This window comes from Gracilinanus agilis, chromosome 4 (assembly GCF_016433145.1).
Source record: "Gracilinanus agilis isolate LMUSP501 chromosome 4, AgileGrace, whole genome shotgun sequence".
NCBI lineage: Eukaryota > Metazoa > Chordata > Mammalia > Didelphimorphia > Didelphidae > Gracilinanus > Gracilinanus agilis.
Genome location: NC_058133.1, coordinates 435,248,123 through 435,268,807, shown reverse-complemented (window position 1 = coordinate 435,268,807; position 20,685 = coordinate 435,248,123). Strand labels below are relative to the sequence as shown.

The 20,685-nt window shown below is 34.8% G+C and overlaps 1 protein-coding gene across 1 annotated transcript in view; it reads right to left on the bottom strand.

The window, feature by feature from the left end:
• Positions 1–8,337: 8,337 nt before the first annotated feature.
• Positions 8,338–20,685, bottom strand: part of SMOC2 (SPARC related modular calcium binding 2) — a 277,433-nt gene continuing 265,085 nt past the window's right edge. Inside the window, 3 exon segments of the mRNA XM_044675484.1 lie at positions 8,338–9,919; positions 15,408–15,445; positions 18,730–19,004. Of these exon segments, the coding sequence (XP_044531419.1) occupies positions 9,902–9,919; positions 15,408–15,445; positions 18,730–19,004 (331 nt within the window). The 3' untranslated portion in view covers positions 8,338–9,901.

The following is a 20,685-nucleotide window of genomic DNA, read 5'->3' as shown; positions in this document are numbered from 1 at the left end:
AAGAAGAAGATGACTTCCAATTTTAGCTATTCTTGGTAACTGAAGCTAATTCAGACATTTATGGAATATCCGCAATGGCCAGCTTGGAACGGGTTGTGGGAGATAGGCAGCATCCTTTTCCACTATCAAAACCATCTTTGTCTACATGAAGGTAGGATACTGGGCATTCATCTTTCCCCTTAAGGGCAATAGTGGGTAAGGCCAGATCAAGGAAAGGAATGCCAAATCCCTGAGACTATCTACGTAAAGTGAAGACAATAAAGATGGAGCTTATCAATTAGCCCAATATAGGTAGCTAGCTGGCACTGTGGATAGAGTGCAAGATATAGAGTCAGAAAGACTTGAACTTCAATCCTGCTTTAGAAATTAGTTATGTGACTTTGGGCAAGTAAGTTAACTTGTGCCTGATCTGTGGCTCAGTTTACTCATCTGTACAAATGAAAATAATTATAGTAACTACCTACCTTGCATGATTTTTTGTGAGGATCAAGTGAGTTAAACATGATAAAATGCTGTTTGCTTCTTTTAGTTATTATTTTTGTTATAATGGACAGATGCATTGTGGAGAAGGTAGCAGAAGAGCACATCATTCTGGGCCACATGTAATTCCCAAATGTGTAATTTGGCTCCCTGAAACCTATTCTTTCTTCCCATTCTTTGGGAAACTGAAATAGAGGAATGGGGGGAATCCTGGAATGCTGAATATGACAGTTAAAACACTCAACTTAGCCAGGGAAACTAATTAAACATTTGTGAGTCCTTTGGGGTTATAATGAGACATTAGGAAGCAAAACAATAGGATTTTAATAATAAATAAGGTAGGGCAAGTGGGAATGGGGCAAACTACTCTTAATAGCTATAGGAGGGAATATACAAGGGTATAGGTGATCTAGGAAATCAGGGCAGGGAAGATAAACTTATACTACACTTTACTTAACAAAATACAAGCTTGACAGGGCTTGGGGATCTCACTACTGGCTCCAATGATGTTCTTTATTGTCCCAGGGTCCAGGATGTTGGTACAGTTCACTAACTCCACTGAGTCACTCCAATAAACCGTCACAGACCTGGAGGCCCACCCTCCAAGCTGCTGATCCAGACTTATTCTGTAGTTCCTCAAAATGATGCTCAAGTGGGTTTCCTTCAGTGAGATAAGGGCACAAGCTGCTCTATCAGTGGCAAACCTCCCAACTGTCTCAGAGTTCAAAAAGCTCTGTGTCCTTTCTGCTGCATTCCAAAAGCCCTTAGAATGTTCAACTCAAACTTGCATTTTTAAATGTTCCTTTCTAAATTTTGCACTTATCTACCTTAACTTATTCCTTATTACAACACTCATCTGGTGTTCCCTGTTAAGATAAAAATTTATATACAATGACTAAGTATTATATTTTATAATGTTTATTAATAATAACTAAAGTAAAAAAAAAAGCTATCTAACCCAGCCCTATCTGTGAGAGAAGAGAGGTAGGAGTTACAGAACTTATACACAATAACATAAAGATGCACATAAATGAAAAGGGGAAAGGAATTTTGGGATGAGGAAAGACTTCTGGGAGATGAAGTCCAAGATACAAAACTCTCTAACTCTACATTCCATAGGATAACACCTTCTTCTATCTTCATCCCTAGCCTGGTCCAAATTTTCCATGGAGTTGGTGGGAGCAGAGAAAGATTCAGTTGGTAAAGGATTTGCACTGGGATGGTGAGAAAAGCTGAGGTCCCATTCTTGAATCCATACTGTAATTCCACCATTCCCACCACTACACACTCTCCTGCCATACTCCCTGCCCCCCCCCCCACCAGACAAGTCTGATCCTGCTAGTGCAGATGAATCTTAAATCATTCCTTTCATATCTCCAGTTCAGTCATGGCTGTATCAAAGGCTCCTTTGGCCCATTCAGATTTGTGTAAGTAAAGATGTGTCCAGTGGAAAAGAAGGACTCCCAAGGTCAAATTAAGTTAGAACTTTAGAAACTTCTAGGTAAACTTAATTTGAATGGAACACAGATTGGGTAAAAATTATAACTGGTGATCACATGGGTCAATGGGGATATGATCAAGAATGTAGACTCTAAGCAATCGCCCTAATGCAAATATCAATAATATGGAAATAGGTCTTGATCAATGACACACGTAAAACCCAGTAGAATTGCTCATTGGCTATGGGAGAGGGTGGGAGGAGAGGAGGGAAAGAACATGAATCATGTAACCTTGGAAAAATCTTCTAAACTAATTAATTAAATAAATAAACTTTAAAAAATAAATTAAAAAAAATAAAAATTCTGCTACTGCTAAAAAAAATTATAGCTGGCATTTATAAAATGCTTTAAGGTTTGCAAAGGCCTTTACATATGAGACCAAAGCTTAGTTTGGCTTTGCTTTCCACATGCCAAGATGACCTAAAATGAATTTACCACACTTCTGGGAAAAGACCTACTTTCCCCTACTATATGGATAAAAGCCACCTCTTTGCATTGCATATATACCTGGAACTGACTGAATCTTTAAAACAATGAGACTTGCATTCTCTCTGTCCCTGTCATCCCACTCCAGAAATGGTGAAGGTCATATTTATCTACAGAGGAGGCACCATGATCTCAAAAGTTAGGAGGGAGGTTTTCTTTTACCTCCTTTCCCCTTTTACACTGTGTCCCAGAAAAATGGAGCTAGACTTGATATTTTGTTTTGTTTCTTTTGCCCTTAGTTCCCCACTGGTCCCAGGAACTTAAGCCATGGATAATTTGGAAGAAGAATTTCAGGTCATATGTGCAACAGCCAACCCAATAAATAAGCCCTAAGAAATTAGGATGCTTAAGACTAGTCCAAGATGGGGCTTTAGACTTGGAATTTGTTACTTTGCAATGTAGGAATTGAGATAAATAGTAAACCTAATCCTTTTCCATTCCAAGAATATGAGGTGGTGTGGATCAGGGCTTATGCTTCCTCCTACCCTAGGAAAGGGTATGTTTGCAAAAAATGTTTGCATATTTATTATTGCTACAGCTTTGAAATGAATATACCTTTGTAAAAAGATTACCCAACTGTTAAGTAATTAAGTGGCACTCCTACAATTGAATGAACACCATCTGTGTGAGTTGGAGCTAATGACAAGGGGCCTGGACATCCTAAAAGGTGGTTTTCTTAAAGGTGCTGGAGAACCATTCAGGAGTGATGAAATATAATATGACTTGTCTTTAAGCAATGGGAACCAGATTAAAGAAATGTACTATGTGTATTGTTTCCTTTTATAATGAGCCTAATGAGTATATGCAATTTTTATCCTCATTTTTCACAAGGAGAAGTAGGCTAAGAGAAATTAAGGGATTTATTTAAAGACACATAAAAGCAGGATTTGAATTCAGGTTTTTTTTTGTTTTTTTTTAACTACAAATCCAGAACTCTACTGTCACATTTAGTTGCTTCTGGTAGGGAGGAAGCAGGTAAGGAATGGGAAGAGATATGTAAGCAAGAATTCTAGGTATGTTCTTTTAGGCATTTTGCATTTTCTTACTGGTTTTGCTTATTTAATTTTACTCTGATTCATAAAATGAATCTAGTTTTCTCTGAAATCTTCATATTTGTCATTTATTTTTGCACAATCATATTCCTTTGTATTCATATAGTACAGTAGGTTTAGCCATTCCTCAATTCAAGCTAGATCTTAAAATAAATTAGTTATCCTCCTCCTTTTAGGATCAAAATAGTTTTTTATTAACATAGCAGTCCTCATTTAACAAAACAGCTTGCCAACTATTTTTTTTAATTACAATATTATTAGATGTAAAAGTAAATAGTTTTGGGCTTCTTTTAGTAGTAAAATCCCACATTTTATTGCCTCATTCAAAAGAATAATAGCATAAGTTTGATCAATATACTGACTGTATTCATGCTATATTTCTTTGAGACATGTGTTTTCAAGATATTTAGTAGCAACCAACTTTACTAAGTACACCTTTCTTCTTAACAGCAATGTTGTAATAACCAACAAAACAAGCACTATAAAAGCATGCTGGGAATAAATTTGTAGGCACTTTCTACCATTTAAAGCAGAAATAAATCTAATTACTGTGTGTGGTTTGACCTATAATATAAGAAATAAAAATCTATGGTTTCCAAAACAATAATAATAGCAAGATGTGTAAGGTCGGTCTGTTTTAGCTCTTGAAAACTCAGAGGGGATTGAATTAATTTATCACTCATCAGTTAAGATTAATCCTCCAGGTGCACATGACCTTGTACAAGGCAGTGTGTAGAATAGCCAGATGATATGCTTTGGCCTTCAGATACTTAAATTGGAACTGAGTGCAATTACCTACAGAATGCCAGAAAGAAACCAGTATTAGAGTAAAATCCTTTTGCAAGTTATATGTGGTTTCAAGTAGTTACCCATATAATTTTTTTCTTAATGTATGTTGATCAGGTTGTAAATTTTTATTCAAGATTCTTTCCACTTTTCTCTGAAATTCTTAGGAAGAAAATTCAAAACTGTTAGCTATACTAAGAGACAGAAAAAATATCATAAGACAGAAAATCCAATTTGGACTTCTGAAAAAAATCCTCTCTGTGACATTCCAAATGAATGTTAATCTAAATATTTTTTAAGATATCCAATGAAGTGAGGGTGGGTAATTTATTGTTATCTGAGGCAACCTATTTCATTTATGAAACCAGCTAAATATTAAGGTTTTCTTTACTTCAAGCCTTAATCTAACTCTGAGACTTCCACCCAGTGCTTCCAGTTTTGTCCACTAGGGCCAAATCGAAGGGTTTAAACAATTCCCCCCCTCTCCTCCCCGCTTTTTTAAAAATTTAAACTCTTACCTTCCGTCTTAGAATCAATACTATATATTGGTTCTAAGGCAGAAGAGTGGTAAGGGCTAGGCAATGAGGCTAGATTTGAACCCAGGACCTCCTGTCTTTCAGCCTGGCTCTCAATCCACTGAGCCACCTAGCTGCCCCCTAATCAATCACTTTTAATCTTAGTAATGTTTGATCTTCTGTCAATAATCAGTCTTTATTGGAATGTCCCTCTATCATGCTGGCCCTATTCTCCAATTGGTAAATTCCTTCTATGACTTCCATTTTGGAGATAAGGCCAGCTCTGCTGTGCTTACTTCTCCTTATAACTATGCTTCTGATTCTGGACTTTACCACAATGCCTCCTTATCCTGACTATTCCTGCTTTTCATTTTCCTTTAATGTTATCTTCTCTCATTATAAGTTCCTGAAGACAGAAACTATCTTTCTTTTTGCTGATATTTATACTTGCAGGACTTTGTCCAAAGCTTGGTACTGAAAAAATATTTTAAAAACACTTGTAGGGCAGCTAGGTAGCACCACGGATAGCACATCATGCCTCCAGTCAGGAAGACCTGGGTTCAAATTTGCCCTCAGAAACATTCTAGCTATGTGACCCTAAACAAGTTACTTAATCCCAGTTGTCTGAGCCTTTCTGTTCTTCTTTCTTAGAGTTGATACTAGGATAGAAGAATTTAAAAGGTTTAAAATGTTTAAGAGTTGATACAAGGATAGAAGGGTTTAAGGATGAACAAAAATACATGTGACCTGCCTTTCTGTCTTTTTTCCACATTAGACTTTCAGCCTTTTTTATACTTGAAGACAGCTCTCATGTCTCCTCAAAGACTTCCTCCCCCCACCCCCACCCAAGATAACCTCCTTAAATCCTTCAATCAATCTTCATATAGATGGCATGGACTCCAGTCTGGCATGGTCACTAGTCTGGTTTATCTTTTTTTTAGACATATTTCTGTTTGTCTATATCTTTGGTAACACTGCAGATATGACCTGATTTGACTACATGTAGATAAAAGATCACTTTCATTCTGTATCTGATTTTTAATTTGGGCTAGGATAGTATTTTTTATTTTTTTGCCCCCCAGAAAATATACTAGGATGGGGAAAGGCTTATCATAAGTATTTCTTACTGTTATATTTAAAAATTTATATTTAGGTAAATCTCATTAATGTATTTAAATAAATATTTTATGTAGATATATTTATGATATACATCTAAGTATTTAATTTTAAAATGTGTATTTCTTTAGATTCACATTTTAAAATATATTTAAATATATTATACATGTATTCATATAATATATTTAAAGTATATACCCTTAACTGGTCATTGATATATATGTGAATATATATATGCACACACACAAATATATATACATATATGTATATTAATTCATTCTAGTCATTCTGTAATACCTTTTGAGCCATGCTGAGTATGTTGTACTAGAAATCAGAGAAAGTTACTTTTAAAAAATTAAAAAAAAAAAGGAAACAGACCCTTATATTCAAGGAAATGAATGACAGACAGATGACTTGGCTTCTCACCAGGAAAGACTTGAGTAAGGTCTTGGGCTGAGAATGTGACTTCTTTTGACAGTAGGAATTGTTTCAAATTGTTTCATTCTTCGTAATTGTATACCCAGAACTGGGCACACAGTAGACACTTAACAGTGGACACTTAATAACTACTTCTTTATTGATTAATTGACAGCTCAGTATCTCTTTTACTGGAGTGCCTGGTGCAGTTGCACTTTGCTACTCATTTACTTACAATCACTAGCAATAAGTAAAATCTGACTTCTATTCAAAACAAGGTGATCATCCATATGAGATATCAAAAGAATCAGATGTAGACCTCTAACATAATCTTCAGATAGCATTTTTGGAGAAAACATGAAGAGCAAATTCACATCTTGAGAAGACATAGATTGATCTCATTCTTAAATGGTGGAGGAAATATCTGTGCTGAGGCTACTGGAGATCCACCAAGGCACCAACATATTCATGAGGCACCTTTGTAGTATGGTGGAACTATGAAAGCTGATCACTTATTTTTAGACTTTGTATACTCTTGGACATAAATATATTTTAATTCCCAAAGTAAAAAAATATATACCTCAGAAAATATCTCAGAAGCCTTTTATATTATCTGGGTAAATGAACAAAAATTTCCAAGAATTGATGTAGGAGGGAAGTTAGTACTGTAGTGGTGATGGCAGTAATGGAAGTACTACATTCAATTTCTGATCAAATGTCTCCTGACTGACCAACTAGAGACTTTACTTTTATGCCCATATATTCAGACTACTACTGAGTTAGTCACTTTTCTTCAGTCCCAAATGGCCTTTAATGATGATTCATATTCTTTAATGATGCTCCATATTCTATGGATGCTTTAGAGGCAGTTAAACTATCTAGTCCTCTATGAATCTTTCCCTTATGGCTCCAAGCCACAATAACATTTCCCTCCTTTTGTTCTTACTCTGTACTTAATAATTGATACTTTTTCATAGTTATTATTTTGTTGTTCAGTCATTTTCAATTGTGTCAGACCCTGTGACCCCATATTGGATTTTCTTGGCAAAGACAATGAAGTGGCTGGCCATTTCCTTCCCTGGTTCATTTTTACAGATGAGGAAATGAGGCAAACAGGGTGAAGTAAATCCCTGAGGGTGACACAGCTAAGTAAGTGTTTGAGGCCAGATTTGAATTCCAGAAGATGAATCTTCCCAATTCCCAGTGCTCTATTCACTGCACCACCTAGCTGTTAACTGGTCTAAATGTAAGCTACCTTCATAGATATAGACTTAACTTTAAAATTATATTTCTTTGAAATAAAAATGATCATTACAGAAAAAACTAATTTTACAAAATTACTATATTAAATATATTTACTGTAAAGGTATATAAATGGAGAGGTGAAAAAAGTGCCCAAGAGAAAGCTGTGGGGTTCTGAATTGCCCTAACCAAGGTCAAGAATGGGAGGGCAGGGACTTGGGAATTGTGAATAGTTGCACAGACAAGCTGGTGTTCGTGTAAATTCACAGAACTGATTTGGGTGGAGAGGGGAAAAAAGGAGGAAGAATGAACAGAGCAAACCTTTGATCCAGATTCATACACAGCTGTTGAAAAGCCAATTATTGCAAGGTAAGCTTTATTCATTTTTTTATACAAGCCAGATTTGCCAGGAAGAGGATATTTGTACCAATATGCTAATTACTTTGTATGCATATGTGTTCGCTCTCCAATTACATTGAAAGCTCTTTGTAGTCAGAGACCATCCTTTATATTTTTGCATATCCCATGGTGCCAACTCTATGTGAAGCACATAGCAATTCTCAGTGTACCCTTGTTGGAGGACTGGCTGCTGACTTAATTGACTTCTATTTATATGTCTATATGGATGATGACTTATATTACATTCCTTCATGAAAACATAGTTGTTCGTATTTATTAGAATAAAAGACAAAGAAACAGCTTTGATAGCATATTGTATTTTAATCTAAGAAGAAGATTAAATTCAAAGTTTAACAATATGAAAGATTACCAAATAAATTTTGTATCAAACCCTTTCCTTAAACAAAAATGAAACACATTTGTACTTTTTCCTGTTGCTCCAATGTTTACAGTTCTGATTTTTGCACATTTAAAATATATTCATACATGTCTTTTTCCATGAGTGTTTTATTTGCCATAAAGATTTTTTTTCCCAACCAGAAGTCCAAGCCTAGACAGCACCACAGCTAATTGTCATTCACTACTTGCATGTCATGCCCCAAATGTCTTAACTAAGCAAGTTCATGCCCTTTGATTACAGTAAAGTTTCCTCCTCTGGATGCCAGGTTTGGAGATGCCAGCAGACACCGAACATTTCTGCTGCTTACACTGTGTCGGTACTCAGCTCCTGAATCTTTTCTCCCAGGGATCCATGGGACACAGAATTCTTAGCTCACCTGCAAATTCTTACTTGCTTGAGGCATTCCCAAAAGGATGAGAGGAAAGAAAGATATGAAAGCCTACCAGAATTCCTTGGCTTCTAAGGCCAGTGGCTAAAACACAGCTGACACTGGCTGGCCATATCTCAGGAAGGCAACCGTTCATCATTACTGAGGTGATAGCTTTACCTTCTAATGGACCTGGGGACAGCCTCAGGTGGAAGAGGATTCTGCCAGGTGTAAGGAAAAAAAAAAGACAGACAAGCATGTTTAGCCTGCCTCATCTCTCCATAATTAGATTTACTGTCCTGAATAAATCTAACTCTTTACTGCCTTGTCCTGACAGCAGGAGGAACATGCTCTAGGGTTTGGCAGGACCAACTTTGAGTGACACTCCAATTCACCTCACTCTCTTTCAGTTTGCTGCATGACTAATCTGAGCCAAAGGCAAAACTTAAGCAAAAGATTACAATGGAAGGTGCATAGCAAATGTTTAAAAAAAACTATTTTCCTATAAGAGCACTAAATGTAGTTGTTTGAATCCTGTAGTGGTTGCATAGCTCACTGCACGAGCATGATCTCTGGAAAGCAAAATAAAACAAAACGAAAACCCTTCCCTATGCTACAAATCCATTCTCTTAGAAACTGCAAAGCTGAGTCAGCGATATCTTACAAACTTTTTTTGGAAACCTAAAGATTCCAAAACTGATTCAAGAATATTGTGAGTACAGTAGATTTCAAATAAAGCAAATTGTCAGCATAACTATGTTAAATGACTGTACTGGTTAGGAAAAGAGGCATGGTATTAGAACCAAGATAACCTACTACAATAAGATGGTGTCTACTACATTAATGTTTGCAGAAAAAATGTTTTAAAATTAAAAAAAAAAGTTCAAATGCAAACTTAATACATCTCCACCAAGTACAGATTTCAAAGGTCAAAAGAAGACACATACATTGTATGTGATTAATTTTTTGAAACTAGCCATTCCATTTTCACAGATTAAAAGTCTGCTTAAATATCTCATTTCTACAAAGTGAATTTACATTTAAAGTACAAAGTGCAAATACTATGGTTGTTTTTTTTTTAATTGCCTTTTGGTGAGGGAATCTCCCACATGTCGAAGATCTGCCTTGTTAACGTTAGCCTTTCATCCTTGCTTCTTTGGCTGAAAAAAGAGACAAGTATTTTAAAAGGTCTGATTTAGTCATGGGTTAAAATAACTTTAAAATATATGTTATGTATTTATATAAGAACATAATTTAGATTTTTAAAGATTCAGTTTCCATTCAATAAAATTAAGAATTTCCTTATTATATTTATATGCACATACATATAAATATATGCATGTATATATGTGTGTATTTACACAAGAACATGATTTAGATTTTTGAAGATTAATCAATTTCCATTAAATTCCAATTAAGAATTTCCTTATTATATTTATATGCATGTATGTATAAATATATGTATGTATACATGTATGTGTATATATATGTATTTATATAAGAATAGAATTTAATTTTTTAAAGATTAATTGGTTTCCATTCAATTCCAATTAAGGATTTCCATTTCCATTAAGACAGAAAAACCCCAGTGGATTCAAGTTGATCTCAAAGTAATGAAAGCTTGGTTGCTAAAATAATCACTAAGTATAATAAAAATGAACAGTCAACATTCTGTGTAGATATCAAATTTTCCATTTCATAATCCTTACCTCCCCCTTCACCTCCCAAATACATTTCAAATCAAAGATATCAACCAACAAGATATTGAATATGCCCATGTATTAAATGTGTGTGAGAGAAAAATAATCAGTTAAGAAGATAAATATTATTTCAAGGGGAATTATAAAGCTCAGGATTTTGATTTCCCTTTAATAATACCATGCTCCTTTTGGGAAAGATTTTACAAAAATATTAGTTTCAACTGCAGAATGTGTTTTTGTTCATTTTCTCCTAGAAAAGCTCATTTATAAATATTTCCCTGGTGAATACAGTTTTTTGTTTTTTTGTTTTTAAATCTTCCAGATCACTCATTTAGGATATTGGTGCTATTTAGGCTAATGTCACAGGTTTGACAGCTGTATAATCCAGTTAACTAAGCTCCATACAGAAACACACACACACACACAAACACACAGAATCTTTGTTTTGTGACTTTTACTCATTTGATAAATGCAGACTGTCAGAGGTAAATAGGAGAAAAGATCACACTGGCTCAGCGTTCCTCAATTACTAGTAGTGGCAGAAGAGCCAACTCAGAATGCGTGTCCTTCACTGGTCTTGCTGACCCAGGTCAGTAGCAGTAGCTTGGCATAGGACCATCTGGTGTTCCACTCTGAACCTTACGGTCAGTCACCTTCTATTTTCATACTGGTGGAATCATCATGAAACTGGTTGTTCCTAGGAATACCATATTGCTGAGCCCCAATGATTAATTCCTTGATTTGAATTATTGGAACATATGAGACACAATGAAATGGTGCAAGAGGCATTCTGAAACAAACAATAATGCACTTTGGGTCCTATCTCCTCTACAGATAGCTCATGGAATCATAACAGGACTGTAGGAATATTTCTCCAATCATATGTTAGGTATCAGAAAACTTTACCAATGGTTTCATAAAACAGAAGTGTCAAACATATAGCCCATAATACTCTCTAGTGAGGGAATCATATTAAAAAACAGTTGGGAAATAGTAACAAAATGAATAAAAATACAATAAGATAAAGATAATATATATTTAAGTCAATATATGGGTGGCTCATAAGGAACCTTATGTATATTTTTTTTGCCCCTGTTCATTTGAGTTTGACAACACTGCCATGGAGCACTTAAAAATCAGAACTGGAAATGGTCTTTTTTAAAAAAACAAAACAAGTCTAAGACAGAAGGGCAAGGCCTAAGCAAATAGGGTTAAATGACTTGTCCAATGTCACATAACAAAGAAATGTCTGAAGCCAAATTTGAACCCAAGTCCTTCAGACTCGAAGCCTGGCACTCTGTCCATCGTACCACCTATCTGTCCCTGGCAGTGGTCTTAAAAACTTTTGATTACTTTAAAAAATATCTTTATACAATGTGTACTATCATTTAATATACAATAGTAACTATAGTAATATAAATAACTGATAAATATTTATATAAATCTTAGTGACTTAGTTATTATGATATATATGATATATACATAAATTAGTTTGTAAGAAAAATAGAAATGAAGAGGCAAAAACTGAGAAATACTTTTATTGACTATGCTCTATTAAAGAAAGAATGAGAAGCTTAATTTATTTAAATAAGTACATCCAGAAATACATTTGACTAAGTTTTAAAATGCTATATGCATTTTATATTCTGCAGGAATGTATAGTTCCTTGAAAATGTTGTATATATTTAAAAATCAAAAGTAATGGTCCAAACTTTTTAAGATTAAAGTCAATTTTCTTGGGCAGGATGGTATCATGGCTAGAGAGCTGGTTTCAAAGCCAAGAAGCTTTGGTTTAAATCTTGATTTTGACATAATCCTGGCCAAATCACTTAATCTGTCAACACTTTAGGCAACTCTCTAAGAGTCTAAGCTTCAGAGAAGTGGCTGACTTGAATTGATAAAGAGAATTTGCTTATCATAGTGCCCCTAGACCAATGAAAGCAAAGGTCTAGGCCCTATATCCAATCTTATTTTTTTTTCTTTACATGTCTTAATAACAAGTCTAAAAATTCTCTTCAAATTTCAAATTCTTTTCAAATTTCAAATTTTATTTCTCTAAGTCAAGTTGTAAAACTAAGGTTTGTGAACTTTTTAAGAAATAAATTTTGATAACTTTATTTCAGTATAACCAGTTTCCTTTCTAATCCTGCATATTTTTTTCATGTTGAAAAACATTAATATGAATAGGGGTCCATAGGCTTTATTTTATAAGACTGCCAAAGGTATCTAAGACACACACAAATAGGTTAAGAAATAGTATAACTTTTTCATATTATCCAATGTGATCTGCTTAAAACACAGTATTCTTACTTTCCTTAAAAAATAAATGGGGAGGGGGGAATCTAGGTAGCATGGTAGATAGAGGGCTAGATCTGGAATCTAGAAGATTTGAGTTCAAATTTGGGTTCAGATACTTCTTATCTGTGTGATCCTGAGCAAATCACTTAACCATGACTGCTTAGACATTACTGCTCTTCTGTCTTAGAATTGATACTAAGAGGTAAGGGTTTTAAAAAAAGGAAATCAGAATTATTTGATTTTTTATGAGAATTTTACTATTTTTTTTAATTTTAAACCCTTAACTTCTGTGTATTGATTTATAGGTGGAAGATTGGTAAGGGTAGGCAATGGGGGTCAAATGACTTGCCCAGGGTCACACAGCTGGGAAGTGTCTGAGGCCGGATTAGAACCTAGGACCTCCTGTCTCTAGGCCTGACTCTCAATCCACTGAGCTACCCAGCTGCCCCTTTATGAGAATTTTAAAAAATTTTAAGGGTTTTAAAAAAAGGAAATCAGGATTATTTGATATTTTACTAAGAAATTAGTCAAGTTAAGTTGACAGAACTCTCCACTATATTTCAGTATATCAGATCAGTCGAAAGAAGTAATATTTTGAATTCTGTATTTAACTATGGACAGTGGATGATATTGCTTTAATCACATACAATTGCAAAGAGAAAGGGAGAAGGGAACTGAGAACAAGGCTTAGATTGGTCGGCTTTCTCAGTGATGTTCTTTTCTTTTTAAGTATTAAAGAAAAATTCCATCTTCCTAGGTACATCTTCCCATTATTGGTTTTCCTCAGAAGGAACATTTATAATTTTTGACTCTTATAGCACATAAATGTCATTGAAGGCTCACACAGCAAAGCTTAATTAAAAGTTCATATTTCATCGTGTCAAAGAATCTGAAACACTTGATAATGGAAAAGAAGGGGGCAATGTTTTGAACTGACGATTCATGAGTGATGGTGTATGGTGCACGTGTGCCAATAATTGTCATCATCTAATTAAAGCAATCCTTTGAACATTTGGGGAGTTCCGGTGTTTGACTGTTTTCAGGCCAGCCCACTTTTAATGTGTAAGTGATTTGTGGAGGGATTTTCAAAGTGAAAACCATAAACATTTGCTAAACAAAGAAAAAACTTATCACACATCTTGCCCTGTGAAATGGTTTTAAGCTCTAGCCAAGGTGTGTAGGAGGTCTCCACTTAAAACCCACAACAAAAGCTAAGCTTGCCTTAGGAAGTGTGCAGGAAACATCAAACAAGCAAAAGAGATAAAGTAAATAACAAATTGACTAGCTGAAGTGAAGGAGGGAGATTTGCCCTGGCTTTGAGAGATAGAGAACAGATTCAACCTATGTTTATCTTCTGGCAAATACTCCCTATTTGAGGTAAAGAGAGGGTGGAAAAAGACACCGCAATTGTGCCTGTGTTTTCCATTGATGCACTTTATGGTTTGAATTCTCATCATCTTTATACATAGATATGTAGATATGTGATGTATACCAGCAGATTCATATTTATAGCTACACACCTAATAGAGTACCAATAGAGATAGAATTCATATATTCAATATGCTCCTAAATATTTGATATAAGGCAGGTAGGTAGTGCAGTAGATAAAAGCCTTGGAGTCCTGGAGTCCGGGAGCCCTAGAATCAGGAAAACCTGAGTGCAAATTGGACCTTAGACATTTACTAGCTGTGGGACCCTGGGCAAGTCACTTACTCCTGTTTGCCTCAGTTTCCTCATCAGTAAAAAGTGTTGGAAAAGGAAATGGCAAACCACTCCAGTTTCTTTGCCAAGAAAACCCCAAATGGAGCCATGAAGAGTGAACACAACTGAATAACATATGTTCAGTATATGCTTATATGTTCTGCCTATGGCATTATTAATAAAACTATGACAAGTTAACACTCATCTATTAGAAGGCTTTAATGAAAAAGGATTATTCCATATTTTTATGCCTAGAGCCTCACCTATAAAAACAATCAACACAAAACTGGCTTAGAAAAGTTATTTACAGCTGAGTTGTACAAAATATACTTACTATCAAGAGCACCAGGAGAAGCAGTATTTTTTTAAATTAATTTTAAAAGATAAAAATTTTTTAAAAATTAAAAAAACATTAAAAATTTTAAATAAAAAATAAAAAAAGGATTTAACATTTCTACAGCGTGATAACTCCCCCTCAAAAACACAAAAGGTTAACGCTATTCACTAAAGCATCATCAATTTGAAAACTTTAGAAAGAAAGCTGAAAAATACATTTGGCAAATCCATGAAAGGAAAGGTACATGAGAGGGAAGCTGTTTTGTTATCGTGGGTAGTGGTGGTGGTTTCTCTTTAAAGATGCCATGTAGGGGGCAGCTGGGTAGCTCAGTGGATTGAGCCTAGAGACCGGAGATCCTAAGTTCAAATCTGGCCTCAGACACTTCCCAGCTGTGTGACCCTGGGCAAGTCACTTGACCCCCTTTGCCTACCCTTAGCACTGTTCTACCTTGGGGCCAATACACAATATTGACTCTAAGACAGAAGGTAAGGGTTTAAAAAATTAAAAAATAATAAATATGCCATGTATTCCATCACCAGTAGAACCCAAGTTATATATAATCAGATCAATTACTAGCACCAGATTTTAGCCATTACAAAAAGTCTCACTCACCTGCCTGTTGGAAGTGCTTTCAGAGTTGGTTTTAGGAGCTGAAAAAAAGAAATGTGTTTAAAATTACATTTTGTTTCACAAAGTAGAGTACACTGACTGTAGCCTGTATTTGGATTGCATTCCTCTCCTTTCACAAAGCATGAAAATCATCACCTCTCCCCTGGACTATTCCACAATAGCTTCCTCACTGGCCTCCCTGACACCAGTTTCTCCTCTCCAATGTATTCTCCACAGAGCAGTGGAGGTTATATTAGAACACCAATCTGACCTCTTAATAAGTTCATCCCTTATCTTTATTGTATCTCTATTGCACCTGGGATAAAATGCACAATCTCTAACCAGGTCTTTAAAATCCCATATAATCTACTTACTTTTTCAACCTTATTTCATATTATTATTTCTCTTTATGCCCTTTCTTTCCCAGTCGAGATGTCCTGCCAACTATTTCCCATACCCACAACATCCCATCCCCAACCTCCATGCTTTTTTACAAGTCATCAATCCTGTCAAAAATGTACTCCTCAATTACTATCACCATTTCCCTTTTGACATTACTTTCCATGTACTTCATTGTTATTTATTTGCATGTACATTTTTATCCCTCACCACCACAAGAATGGAAGCTCCTTCAGGGCAAGGACTATTTTGTTTTTGTCTCTGTATCCCCAGAGACCACAACTTTAGCCTAGGGCAGTGATGGGCAACCTTTTTGAGCTTGGTGTGTCAAAATCGCCAAAAAAACAAGCATAACTCGGGTGGTGTGTCACTTTGAGAAAAAAACCCATAATTTCCTGATATTCATAGTTTAAATAACAAAAATGCATAATTTTAATATATAATTGTATTTAATAAACCAAAACAGGTAAATTAATATATGTAGAATTGTCATCTATAGTGCACAGAGTGTCTACACTACACTACAGCAAATGTTTTTTCCTCGGCATGCTCCCCAATACTTCTCTGTATGCGGCCGCATGTCATTGAAAATGGCTATGCGTGTCAGTGCTGTCATATGTGTCATAGGTTTGCCATCACTGACTTAGGGTCCCCTCAAAACACTTAATAGTTGTTTGTTAACTGAATTGAATACTCAAGTTTATCACAGAAACTATTATTAAAATATAATGCAATTGCTATAGTAGAAATGAACACTGTTCTTTTTCTTACTGGAATTTTAAAGGAAATGTTTACTAGGAAATAATTATTTATTGGGAATTACAGTCATATATGAATGTGCATATATACTATTAAGACTGGTAATAATCCTCAGATCTACTTTGTAGAATACTAACTACTACTAACACATGGTCCAAGTGACTTCTAATTCTTCGGAAATAGAAAATGATCTCATTTAACAGTCTAAAATCCTATCTTATATTGGGCATATTTAAAATCCTATCCTATATAAAATCCTAAAATAAAATATATATTAAAAATCCTATTTTTACATAGATAAGATAAATATTATATTAATGTAATAAACATTCGGAAGGGATGTCTGTGTGTGGAAAGATCAGTCTTCTTTTTCCCATCTTCATTTTCTTTCCCTCCGTTCATTTTTTCTCTTTTGCCAACAAACATATTCAGGTCTCTCTAATACTGCTAATAAAACAACGAATCCATAACCTCAAGCATGTGGGTATTTGCTCCAACAATGCAGATTATAATTCATTAACACCTTCACTGCTCTAAGACTCTAATCTGGGGGTTTCCATCAATTTGCTCCTGGAAGTCTGTCTACATAATATGCTGTGGTTTTATTTACCTTCTGTTCATACTGCACAGATACCAAGAGGGTCTCTGCAGATTGTCCCTTTGTTTTTTATTTGCAACTATCCTACTTTTCTTGAAAAAAAACCCTTACTATTATTTCTAAGACAGAAGAATAGCAAAGCTAGGTAACTGGGTTTAAGTGACTAGCCCAGGGTCACTGCTGCCCTTTTTGTCACTTACACATTTCTCTGTCATTGTACAGCATTTCTTCTTTTTTCTGTTGCCTTGTTTTCCTATATAGTGAAAATGTCAATGGGGGCAGCTAGGTGACTCAGTGGATTGAGAGCTAAGACTAGAAATAGTAGGTTCTGAGTACAAATCTAGCTTTAGACACTTCCTAGCTGTGTGACTGGGCAAATCGCTTAATCCTGACTGCCTATCCCTTATTGCTCTTCTGCCTTAGACTCAACAAGATTTTTTTAATGTCAAAACTGAGATGATTTGGTTTTTCCTGTAGTTTATCATTAGCCAAGAAGCTCACATTTGAAGTCAATAAAACAAGAAAGTTAATAATGTATATGCCTACCTTGTTGGTAAATTTATATATGACTTAAAGTTGTTTAATTACTAGCACTTCCTCCCCCCATTCATTTTCTGCTACCTCATTGTCTCTGCAGGAGAAGAAGTGACTATACCAGATTTGGGGCCATTTTTTATCTTTCTTTGTTCCATGAGTTAATGTTATCAAATAATTTATCCCCAAGAGCAGCAATCTTGGCTCCAGAGAAATCCCTATCTCACCTGAAGACATAAAACTCCTTCCTACAACTGTCTCCTTCATTAAAAAAAAAAAAAAAAAAAAGATGAAGGTCCTAAAGAGTCAGTCTCATCTGAGTTCCTTTAGGCTTGAAAAAAAAGTCTTTCCTATGAATATCGATACCAGTTCTAATACTTTTCAAAAAACAGATCCCAGAATTGGATTCCTAGGGTTGCCTTTTTTCCTATTATTTCCATATAAGAAAGGCCCAAAGAACATCCTGTAAATAAAATGTTTCTGGAACACCTTGAAAAATGTCACAATAAGAGAAGAGATATAACTATTTAATTCCCACACTGCTTAGTATTTATCTCCTTCCCTTATAAACAACTAGGAAAGAAGATGGGAGAACTTAAGCTTCCAGGTGGGAATACTGAGTCCAGAAATAGGGCAGTTTCTCCAAATCCCCTTGTGTCTATGTCCCAGAGATGAAAGGTCCATAAAATGTTTCTGATTCTTCTCAGATAAGCCCTTTAGAGAACTGGAGGCAGGGCACTATTTTAAAGGGAACCAAAGTATCTCATCTACCATCCATGATCTGATTTTTGAAATAACAATGTAAACTCTCCCTGCTTCAACTTAGCTTATCCCTAGAGGAGTGGCAATTTATCCTCTCTCCTTGTGGCTAATTATTGACTTAAGCAGCTTGAAAATGATACCTCTTCCTGTTTCATAACTAGTGAATATTTTATGCAATAAAAGCAATTTTCAAAATCTAAAAAAAACATTCTAATCAGAATGTCAAGATTTGACATATTAAATAAGACTTAAAAAGTTAGAAAAGGTTCTTACTATGACGTTTCTTTGTGTTTGCTTTACCTTCTTCTTTTGTAACACCAAGGCAGCCCATTAACTCTTGAACAGAGATGGATTTGTCATTATTCACATCACAATACTCAACAAATTTCTTCACACACTTCTTGGGTTTGGATTTTTTCCGAAGGAATCTCTTAAAAGGCTTGATTTCTTTTTTGCCAATGTCACCACTGGAGTTCTTATCAAGTAGTTTGAAATACCAATGGACCACTCTCTCTTCTAGAGTGTGACTGGGATCAGGTTCTGAAAGTCTAAAATGACAACAAAATATGGAGCTTCCTTGAGATTCATTGTTTATATAATATTAAAAAATATTTATTGGTTACTTACTATATCCAGAGTACTCTGCTACATATGACTTAACTTCCCTTAAGAAGTTTAAAGAGTAGCTGGGGTGGGGAAAATGACTACAAATAAAGACAATATAAATTTGAATTATCTTAAGTATTAAAGAAGAGTAGACAAACAATGATATTAGATAAACAAATTTTACTCCTCCTGGCTACTTATTGCCTTCTCTCCCAAATAGAGAAGCAATTTATGAACATTCACAGTGGTCTGTTCATTCTGCTTAGACTTTTGGTGGCAATGACATTTGAATTCTCATATATTGGAATTAATAAAAAAAATAACCTCTTTCTAAGGCCCTAGAAAAATATTCAATTTTTGCATTTCGACACATGTAAAAAATTTGTCCATATTGCTTCCTCAATTCTTGATTTATTGTAAGTAAGAGGTTGTCTTTGGAATTGACCAAATTGTTAAAAAAAATCATCCTTATCATACAGTTTCATTCAATTCAGTTCAAACATGAAATGACAGGAAATTAATAAAGTGAACTCCTATGTTTCTAGTTCATTTACATTTAACATTCATTCTTTTGTAGATATTTCTGAAAGGTGTGTGTGTGTGTGTGTGTGTGTGTGTGTGTTTGTGTGAAGAGAAACTTAATTTGCTGTTTTTTTGCAAATAATAATATCCTTAAATCAGGAATCCTATTTAATGTTACAAAATGCAGACTTCTTTAGTAGCGGTATCTATTTCGAGTTTTTTACTTTATACAGAAACAATGGCAAAATGGATCCTTTCACTGATTTGAATATATGAAATTGCAGAATGTAAACTTCTTGATGACAGCACCTGTTTTTTTTTAATTTTTGTCTTTTTATTTTCAGCACCTTACATGGTACCCTGCACAGAGTACGACCTACATAAGTGCCTATTGAATTGAATTGGTGGAATGTTCTCCACTTTTGAATCCTCTTAGCTTGTTATTCAGGTGTGGTTGGGAAGTTTCTAGTGGTTTTGATAGGATCCACTTGATTGGATTTGAAAAGAAGTTCATGTATGTTAAGATTCTTGAGGGCACTCTCTCATGCTACAGACTTTTCTAAAAACATATAAGTATATTCTTATTTGGCAATTAATTAATTTTTCTGCATTTTCAGAGGGAGTGTTCTAAGTTATAATTATTTTTCCAGAAAAAAATTTCCCACAATATGAAAAAAGCTAAGATTTTGGTTCTTATTTTATTAAAATGATTTGGTTCACCCAGAGATTCTAGAAATTTTCTATTACAGTAGTTTATCTTTTTTTTTCATGTCTTACTCTTAAATACCATGGAAAAAGACTAACTGAATAGAATAAACACTGTTGAATTTTCATTCCTGCCCCAGCTCCATTCCTGGATTCTGGACTTCAAAAATCATTTCTATGCTTGTTTCATCCTATAACTTGCCTTAGTGCTAAGATGTCCTCTTCTTGGAACATCTAAAAATGAGAGAGAGAGAGAGAGAGAGAGAGAGAGAGAGAGAGAGAGAGAGAGAGAGAGAGAGAGAGAGAGAGAGAAAAGAAGAAGAAGAAGAAGAAGAAGAAGAAGAAGAAGAAGAAGAAGAAGAAGAAGAAGAAGAAGAAGAAGAAGAAGAAGAAGAA